Source organism: Setaria italica, chromosome IV (assembly GCF_000263155.2).
Source record: "Setaria italica strain Yugu1 chromosome IV, Setaria_italica_v2.0, whole genome shotgun sequence".
Classification (NCBI taxonomy): domain Eukaryota; kingdom Viridiplantae; phylum Streptophyta; class Magnoliopsida; order Poales; family Poaceae; genus Setaria; species Setaria italica.
In genome coordinates this window covers 40,106,714-40,116,530 of record NC_028453.1, presented here as the reverse complement: position 1 = coordinate 40,116,530, position 9,817 = coordinate 40,106,714, and the positions used below count along the sequence as shown (strand labels likewise).

The 9,817-nt window shown below is 45.8% G+C and overlaps 2 protein-coding genes across 3 annotated transcripts; both read right to left on the bottom strand.

Annotated features, from left to right (window-relative positions):
• Nucleotides 1–481: 481 nt before the first annotated feature.
• On the bottom strand, nucleotides 482–4,126 carry LOC101760550 (DNA-binding protein RHL1). Of its 2 annotated transcripts, none has more exons than XM_012845054.2 (11): nucleotides 3,561–4,126; nucleotides 3,334–3,444; nucleotides 2,963–3,049; nucleotides 2,644–2,873; nucleotides 2,377–2,455; nucleotides 2,126–2,278; nucleotides 1,781–1,820; nucleotides 1,624–1,686; nucleotides 1,410–1,474; nucleotides 1,200–1,241; nucleotides 482–961 (listed from the first exon to the last, which is right to left on the bottom strand). In XM_012845054.2, exons 1-11 carry the CDS (start codon nucleotides 4,095–4,097, stop codon nucleotides 917–919), a joined length of 1,452 nt encoding a protein of 483 aa, XP_012700508.1. In that variant the 5' UTR covers nucleotides 4,098–4,126; the 3' UTR covers nucleotides 482–916. The 2 variants fall into 2 exon arrangements, with proteins under 2 accessions (XP_012700508.1, XP_004966552.1); XM_004966495.3 differs by having other exon boundaries at nucleotides 1,410–1,441.
• A 1,419-nt stretch (nucleotides 4,127–5,545) lies between these two features.
• On the bottom strand, nucleotides 5,546–8,173 carry LOC101760139. Its single transcript, XM_004966494.4, has 3 exons — nucleotides 7,733–8,173; nucleotides 7,044–7,180; nucleotides 5,546–6,634 (listed from the first exon to the last, which is right to left on the bottom strand). Exons 1-3 carry the CDS (start codon nucleotides 7,895–7,897, stop codon nucleotides 5,938–5,940), a joined length of 999 nt encoding a protein of 332 aa, XP_004966551.1. The 5' UTR covers nucleotides 7,898–8,173; the 3' UTR covers nucleotides 5,546–5,937.
• Nucleotides 8,174–9,817: the final 1,644 nt, after the last annotated feature.

Genomic DNA, 9,817 nt, shown 5'->3' with positions numbered 1-9,817 from the left:
GTGCTTCTGCTTGGCAGAGGACAGGAGAGGGGAGGACGGAGGCAATATCCTATGTACTTATACGGGTGGGTGCCAATCTCTCTTGTAGGGGAGGGGAGAAGGCGGAGGAAGCGGCGGCGGCGGCGGGGCGCCCGACCCGACCGACGCAGCTCCCTCCCCCAACTGCGCGTGCGACCTGCGGGTAGACGAAAGAGGATGAAGATGTGGGGCCCTTCCTTCCGCGCGGGCTGGGCTGGGCTGGGCTGGGCTGACATGGGCTCCATCGAATATCCTTCCTCCCAACCGGATATTCCCCTCTCCTCCTCATTGCACGCAAGGAATATGTTTTGCACGCAAGGAATATTGGGCACACACAAATTGCAAATGCAATGCAAGCGCAACAGAATATAATGCAGCATCATGTGCTAATTCCATGACCATCAACAGACACCCAAGGTAAGGTGCGGACAGAAAGGAATAAACGCTGGAAGCACAATTCAGATAAGCAACCTACTCATATAATGTCTGTATGCTCATTCATCACCTCAAGCATACTATCATGACTGAAAAGGGCATACAGTATGTTCCATTCATTACACCAATCCCCAAAACAATGATCCTGTATTCCTGTGGGCACATGAACAGTTTCTATCAAATTCAAACATATATGGCTCCGTGCAATTCCTATTACAAACAAGTTAGGATCAAACAACGCACTCCCAGTTCTGACTAACTATATAGTCGATTTCGTAAACTCAAACTTCTTTCATACAAATGGTATGGTACAGCAGGGTATCCACATCTTAAATCGGTCGCTGAATGCAGCACTCTGTGCCTCCCAATAAGATCCCTCCTTCCACCCGTGCATCCATTCTGCATTCTTCACCGATTACAAACCCATGCATGCGTGTGAATATGTGGTGCACATACAAGGGCGTCACTCGGCCCAGTCCTGATCACTATCATCATCCACAGCATTGTCCTGTACCAACTACAACAGGTAAGGATGCAAAACCACTGTGCTCAAAAGATCAGAAATACATGTGAAATACATGTGGTGAGATGGATACAGGTTCACACACTTCCTTCTAAAACCGAAGACTGATGGGTTTATCTCAAATTAGCACAGGAACATTCTACACTTGAGAGGCATATGCTAAACTGACACAGGTAACAAATAATGCAATGCACATTTCGGCTGATGTAAGCTAACAGCCCACCTGAGAGGAAGTTGAGAGCTCTTCGATTTCATCTTCCTCCACCTGTAACAGAAATGAAAAGGCCAAAGGTCCTCAATCTTGCAAATAGGCATTTATAAGACCAAACAATGAGCAATATTTGAATCAAGACCCCTGCTCAACTCATTCATATTAGGCCTTCCATCTCATCTACCAAGGATAACCAAACATTGAACTTCTAGAAAACAGTACCTTTTGTGTTTGCTTTCTTCGAGTTCCACTAGCTGCATTCAGCGAAGCACAAGGGTCAATGTCCTCTATATCAATGAAGCTGTAAGCTTATCTCACAACAACCCTAGAGGACTTGTGCTGGGACATATCTTCCCCACAAACACTGAGAAAAGTATTCGAATGCTCGCACTAAAGCCAGTACACTAGATGGCTCCTACGGAAGAAGTGAATTTACCTTTCTTGATCCCTGTTGGCTGTTTCACCATTGGACTTGCTCGCTGCTTCTTAGCAGCAGGACCTAAAGAAAAATGGCAATTACAAATTCAATGGAAAGGTTATTTTCATAATAAATCATTGTGCAAGGAACATAGATTGGTGACAATACAAGAAACCTTTTGTTGCAGGGGATCCTTTAGGACTTCTTGTAGATCTCTGAAATAGGAATCCATTTGTGCTTGTGAGTTAAATCTGTTGATATGTAAATAGATAATGTTTAACACATCCTTATCGAATACCGTGTTGTTTCCATGAAATTGGGAGTTAGGCTAAAGCTAAAGGCATAGCTGCCTGCTAGTGACAGTGAGGGATAACTAATATATCTGTTGTGCATATTCTTAGCTTTTGTGTCACTTATGTCAATTGTCTAATGCATGTCAAGACTTTTCCATGATCTGTACAGTCAAAATGGAAGGAAAATCACATGGCACGTTACTATCTAGGTGGTTTTGCACTCTCACCTTTTTCTCTTCTGCCTTTTTAAACATGCTAGACAGAGTAGCCTGAACAAGAGGCTCCTTTTTGCTAGAGAGGGGCCTTGCTGAAGAATCTGCAGGTTTGATGTCTTCGCTTTGGCTTTCGTCCTTAACAATAACAGCTGGACTCTTCATCTCCTACATACATAGAAGCAAAACAAGCCAAAGCGCCACACAGTTTAGCTATTGACATCCGTAAATTTGAACCAATGGGGAAAGAAAATTTCAAGTGCTACCTTCTCATCCAAGTCCTCAGGAACCTCAACTTCATTATCACTGCTAGATGAATCACCTCCAGAAGATAAATCTGTGTACCTATACAAAGAGCAAGGAGCCAAGGAGGAATCTGTTAATTATTTCATGGGGGCAATGGGTGTATTCAGGTTTGAAGCTGTTAGCAGCAGATAAAAATAATCAGGTGGCTCTTAGCCATTAAGCAAACTAGAGTTAGCAAAGTAAATAGACATTCAAGAAACCAGCCAAACAGAGTAAAACGGTCTTACTTTTTCAAGGCTTTCCCTGCATTTCTAGCAGATTGTCTAACTGAAGGTGTTCCACTTGTAGTCTGTGTAGCATCCCCATCCTTTTGATCTGAATCGTCAGAAGCATCGCCATCTGACTCAAAATTTGGGGAACGGGGTTCTGCAACTTCCTTTGCAGCTTTGCTTGCAGTTGCTTCATCGATGGCAGCACCTGCTCCACCTCTGAAATCACAATCTGCTGCTACGCCATCCTATCAGTATTAAACGAAGAAGCATATGATACGCTACACAAGGATAACAGGAAACCAAAGAAGCAAATGGGGTTGCAAATAGCACAAACATTTTGGAATTCTTTTGGAAACTCAAGTTTGAGTTCTTCTGGGTTATCTTCTTTTGTTCCAACCCACCAGGCTTCAGAAAATACAATCTGCCCAGAGACAACATCAGAATGAATTAGCTACTGTGCACATCTTTCTGTTGCAGGTAGAACATGAAACATACTAACTCTGGAAACAAAAACCAAACACCTGCGTGCCCGATGGAATTTTTCAGTGGTTTAACGCAAAGTTGACAGTACAGTACTCCAATTGCAGTATTTGACAATCACCCATTTGTAAATGTAATCAGTAAAACTGGGAGCTGCACATGCACAGCAATCCTACCTGATCAATGCACATAATTGGAAGGGAAGGTAACGCTGACAATGCTCACCAGGCTCTCGAAGACGTCCTCACAGACGACGCCCTTGGCGGATCTAGTCATCTGAAGCGTGAGGTACTTGTTCTTGGGGTAGACGTGTGTCCCGAAGAGCTTCATCCTTCCCTGCAAGCAAGCGGCACCCCGCACCCGCACGGAAAATCTCATCTTTTTGACATTTGATACGAGGGTGGCAAATCGCGGCTGGTGAACCGGACTGGAAAGCCGAAAGCGTTCGGTACCTGGGGGAACTCGAGGTAGAGCACCGGGTTCTTGGTGCCCAGGTCGGCGAGCTCCCCGACTCGGCCGGCCGAGGCGGCGGGCGCGAGGAGGCCAGGGAAGGAGAAGAGGAAGCGGCTCTTCCGCTGGCCGCCGCGGCGCACGATGTCGCGGCCCTGAAGGCGCGCGACGGCATCCGACGGCGCGAGCGGCGTCCGCGGCGCTGGCGGGGCGGCGCGCTGGAGGAGGCCGTTGGAGAAGGCGAGCGAGCGGAGGCGTCGTCGCTCGTCGGCCTCGGCGTCGGCGAGCGCAGGCGCGGCAGAGGCCTTCTTGACCATCCTCCGGTTTACTAGTATGCTAGGGTTTTGGGCGGGGGGGAGAGCAAGTTTGATTTGAGTGGGGGATTTGGGGAAGGAGGAGATCGGAGACGGCGACGAAGATTGGAAAGCGCCAAAACCGCCTTCGACGGTAGGAAAACGGAATACTCCTAGCAGGCAGACAATCAGCTCAACATACATCTCAGACATCAAAGCATACCAACACATTCCGTTCCATTCCATGGTCAACTTTTACATCTCAGATTGCTTATCCAAAAAAAAAAAAGAAACTTTCACATCTCAGACTGCAGATGAACGATCTTTACATCTCCTAGTGCTTTTTACATCATGTCAGATTGCATTGCAGGCACGGCGCGCTGAGTAAAAGGAGCTCGAAGACTAATAAGCTACTTAATACTAGGCCTGATTTGATGGTCAATTTTTATACATAATGCTCATCCAGATTCCAGATGCAAGAATGAAAGATGAAATCAAAGTCTTCAGACCCTGAGGAGGGCCGCGCCGCCGGAGGAGCTGCCGGCCGCGAAAGGCAACGAGGTGGTGGCGCCAGCACCGGAGACGCAGGTGCTCGTGCTCCTTGTGGCGTCCAAGTTGTCGGCCTCCTCGGCGATGGGGTCGAGGCAGAGCGCGGCGGCGCGTCGCAGGAGCTGGCGCTGCCTGCGCACCACGTCCAGCGTCTCCGGCGGCGCGGGTTCGTCCGCGAAGGCGAAGCGGGCGGCGGCGACGATCCTAGCGGCGGCCATGCCTCTCTTCTTCTTCTTCTTCCCTGGATTGCTGTCCCGGCTGCTCAAGGCTCACAATTTCCTTTCTCCTTGTGAATCCTGCTCTGCTCTGAATTCTCACTGGTTTGGCTGCCACTGTGTTTATATATAGAAGAAGAAACAACAAGGAAACCGAGTTGGGGAAGGAACAAGGAACTGCCGTGGAAACTTCTGGATCGACGAACCTTGGCTGTCTGTCTCGCGCCATGTTTTGAGTTACCCCCTTGCCTCTCCAGTGTTTTTTTCTTTCTTTTCTGGGTTTGCACAAGTCCTAGCTTGATTGCATCGTACCTTTGTGTTTGCTTGGTGGCAAAGGCAACTAATGTAATACTAGCTGATCCATGGCACAAACAGATGGTTTTAACAGCTAAACCGTTATACAAATGGCTGTGTATCCGTGCATGTATTCTCAGCGATCGAATATAATTTTGCGGGACAGGTTTTTACTTTTGTAAGAGGGGACAGACGGACTGAGTGCAAAACTAAGCCTCTCAAAAAGAAAAAAAAGTTGGCATTGCATGATTGCACAGCATTTTTTTTTGCTTGATTTTAATTTGTATAGGTAATCTAATGGCGTGAGTATGCCATGTGGCGCCGTCAGTGTCGTGCAAACGTCCCACGTGTGCTTTATTGGATGTTTCCCGTCTCCACGGTTGGTGGTTGACTTGACGCCATCTGGCTTACTGTCTCTTTCATCTTGTCTGTTGCAAGCACGCGTTGCTACGCATCCATTCATCTTATAATTTCATTTAAGAAAACGTGTTTGTCCTGCCTTGCCTGCTGTGTTTCCCATCTCAGCTTCTTCAGTTCTTCTTCTCATACACCAACTACATGCGCAGGGAGCTATAGTAATTCAGATCACAACGAGTAGCAGTAATCCGCCAATCAGTATAGATGCACACACAATCCTCAAGTGCAAATATCAGGCAACATAAGTCATTACCAACTGAAACAACATTCGCTCAGTCACACAACGGACTTACTGAATCATTAATCTGTTGATGATTTCATCAACACAGCGTACATGCAGGATACGTACTCTTTTGTCAAATTATAATATGTGCTACCAAAGCTACACAACAAGGTACAAGAAAAAAATGATGGACAACCATCGCTTCCATGGCACTGTAATGCGCTCTACACTTTTACCACAGCCTGTAATCTTGCATTGTAACCATGATCCGAAAGGGGGCACTGCCACAGCAGATATGCTCAGCCACCAATTGCCACCATCCAGTAGTCACCGCACGGTTCACACAAGCTGGATCACAAAGGAAAAATCTGCAATGCTGACTTCAAGTTCAGTCCAGGGCAGTTTTCATCCTCCTAGCCGATACCGGTTTTGGCAGGCCATCAAGTAACGGCCGTGTGAAGGACTCATGGTTGAATGTCCATTTTGAGCTAGACCACATAGAGACCGCATTTTCTGCATCTGCAAAGTTCGGCGCGCTGGGCGACTTCCTCACAGATTTGAACCCGTTAAGGAACGAAATGTTGCTCTTCTGGCTGGAATCTGGGCTGCCTGTACCCATGCTTAGACGGATACTAGAAATTGGCCGCGGCAACAAACTCTTGATCGCCTTAATTGGGTCTGCTAGAAAATCATCCTGGGTATCGGTTGCGTTAGATTCTGCTTCCACTTTCTGCCGCCGCCGCATAGAAACATCTTGCTTGGGTTTGGGTACCCCATGGCTCTTGTTCCCATTGGCACCATTCGCTGATGAAAAGCCGTTAACTGCCTCTTCATACTCCCAGCTTCTGTCAGTGCCTGGAGCTGCGGAACAACTGAGCAATGTTTCACCGAGGCTACTCTGGAAGCTGCCCTTACAGTACATAGACATTTCAGTACTGCAATCCGTGGTATTTCCTTTCTGAGATGATAGGCCATAGTATCTCTGCAAGGTACTCATTGCAGGTGACGCCCCCTTCTGAGCAGAATTTGCTGAATCTAGTGAATCAGTGATGTCTCTGTCATGCTGATGATTTGGAGCCCATGTTCTGCAGAACCACAGAAAATTAAGTTCAAAATGCACACATGTATGAGGTAGCACTTCAACAGCTAAGAAACAACATGAACAGATGCCATGATAAAGATTTTTTCTCATTTGTGTGATTTTCTCCATAGGGATACCGTCTTTACAAAATGGTCAAAATGCACTTGCAGTTTCATGATGGGCAGCAATCAAGCAACGGTGGATAAACCATGAGTAATTTAGGTAAATGACTCATCTTCAATATTGTAACAGTTTGGCAGTTCAATGTCAGCACTGAGGTCTTATAAAAACCTAGTTTGTGCTTTCTCCACAACAAATTCAAAACTAACTAAAAAAAAAAGTCAAATAAGACTGGATGCATGTAGCACAAAATGAGTCGGAAACACAAGCAGCACGCATGATGGGATATCTACCTTTTCATTCTTTGGCCAGAACTGCTCAATCTCACAGAAGCTGGCATGGGCATTCCTGGTAGAGGTATGAGCAATCTTTTGTGTGCAAACATCTGGCTGTCACTGACCAAACCGTTTGCCCTCTTAATGTCAGATATCTACAAGGGAAACAACATAGTATCAATTCAGCAACTCAAAGGGTCATAATGTCCAATACGTAGAAGAAGCATGCTGCTAGAAATCTGGGAAAGCAATGCTTGATGTCGCTGTTCTCACCAACTCTCCAGAAGTCTGGAAGTTGTGCATCACATTACATGATTTGATCACCCATAAGTGAAGTGTAGAAAGTATGGGTAAAGAAGTTTGGATCTTGTAAGTTCATCAGTCGTCACAGATGAAGCTGTATCTCTGTGTATATGTGTAGAGACACATTTGCCAAGGGTGAAGACAGAAAATCATAAACCACCATTACATTTTTTTTCCTTTCAAGTTTGTGGCGCTCCCCCAGCAATAGAGATTTGTTGAGGAATTGTTCCTTGTGTATAGCAAGAAAAATGATGAAAATATGAAATCTTGGCCAACAGCAGGAGCACGACTGCAGGACCTCTTCCATGTTACTCTTCCGTTTCGTAGAGAGGGACATCCCAAGATAGAGAGAAGCTTCACCCAACACCACCAAAGTGGCAAAGCCATGAGGGAGGGATTATTACCTCGACGCCGTATTTGATGGCGATGCCGGCTAGCGTGTCCATCCTGGAAACCTCGTGCTCCAGGCAGTGGTGGCCGGGCGGCGGCGGCGGCGGGGACGAGGGAGGCGTCCTCTCCGGCGAGAGCAGGGCGTCGTAGTCGTCGGAGAGAGGGTGAGAGATGCCCATGGCGATGAAAAAGTAACTCCGGCAGGGGCTCCGAATGAAATCGCGCGCGAGAGGGGTTGTCTTGTCGTTGGTGGGCAGATCTCGGCAGGGAATCAATCCGGGGAAATGGTCGCCGGTGGAGAAGGAAGGTTGCTGCGCTGCGGTCGGTGAGGGAGGAGGAAAGGCGAGTCTGCCTTTTCTTGCGTTGGAGGCAGGCTCTGCCTGCCAAAATGGAAGGAAGGGAGGAAGCAAGCAAGCAAGACCTGGCAATGGCCTGGTCCCCAGCAACGAAGGGTCAAAAGCTCTCCTTTTCTCTTGAAGAGGAATCATGAGCTCAGTCAGTCCGATTCTTAATCTTTAAAAAAAATGCTCGCGGTTTATGGGGTGGGTGGGTCACATACAGCCACGTGTTGTACTTTATCTTTCACTCTTGGGCTTGGGCTTGGGCTTGCAGTACTATACTATAATGGGGGCCTGGCAACCTCAACAGTTGCATAAATAGAGTATACAATTGGCTCTTAACATCACCTGCGTGCTGGTAATACAATTTTAACATATCTTCTACAGGGTTCAATTTTGGTGCTCTTTTCTGCCACCAAAACTGAGGATGACACATTTTGTTAATTAGGTGCAGACGCAGATTGTCCAACTTATGCTGGTCCAGATCTACCAAACCATTCTTATTCAACAGTTTCCTGACTAATCATCAGCCGTAGCAATACTGTTTGTTTGTTTTTTCTTTTTTAAAAAAAGCATGCATGCAGCAAAGAGTGTTGAGTGTATTATTCTATTTGGTTTCCATTAAATAAGTTTGTTTACCTAGAAGAAGCATGCAAGTACCAGCATAACACATGTTACCATTCAGAACCCATACACAGTTGACCGTTTGACTCTGCAAAAAAATATCTTCAGGTATGCTCAACTTCAGAATAAAAGAAGAAAGGAAATTTGCCAAAATTAAGTCTACACCGAAAGTAACTGCCACTAGTGTTAGAAAATGGACATGCAGTTTGTTAAGTCCAAATGTACCACATGTAAAATAGGAGGAGAACGTGGTTGCCTATCTTGACTAACCACGGGTGCTTGTTTATATAGGGGCAATTGCCAAGGACATCTTCCAAAACAAGAACTAGCTCTATCTCTAATCTAACTGAGTCATGACTAGGTACAACTCCTGTTGGAGGTAGATTACATGGAAACTAAACTACTTCGAACACCACAGACAGCTACCTCAATTTTTTGGAAGTACCACAGACTTAACTGCCATTTGTTGCCAACTTACAAGAGCTAGCTATAGGAGTCAACTAACGGTTGCTTCTCCTAGTTAATTTAGTACTCCAGTGATTACTATATCAAGCGTAAGCCAAAAGAAAAAGGGACATCAGTCTGTTATGTGTTAGGTTGCTCCGCAGCATTATGTACGTATCAGACAACCTCACAGTGATTAATCAACAAACCCTTTCTTTTCCTTTTCCCAGCTAGCTGAAAGCAACCTTTTGTTTCTCCATTACAATTTGTAAAGGGAATGTTATTTGGTAGGCAAATACCTGAAACCCTCACCTGTTTGGATTTGTTTTTCTTCTTGTAACCATTACAAAACAAATGGTCACAGATGTACCGGTTATTTTGCTTAACCAGAATACCAGACAGGAATGTAAACTAGAGCCGCGAATGGCAGCCTTTATTTAAGAGGTTGGCAATGATAATATGATATGCATGGCCGACAGTACAACTAGCTGTACTGCAAAGTCACAAGTGCCAGCATGTATAGTAAGGTGACGTTGGGTTATTGTTGCTTATTTTTAGCACGTGTCACATCGAATATTTAGATACTAATTAGAAGTATTAAACATAGACTATTTACAAAACCCATTACATAAGTGGAGGCTAAACGGCGAGACGAATCTATTAAGCCTAATATAAGCCTAATTAATTCATCAT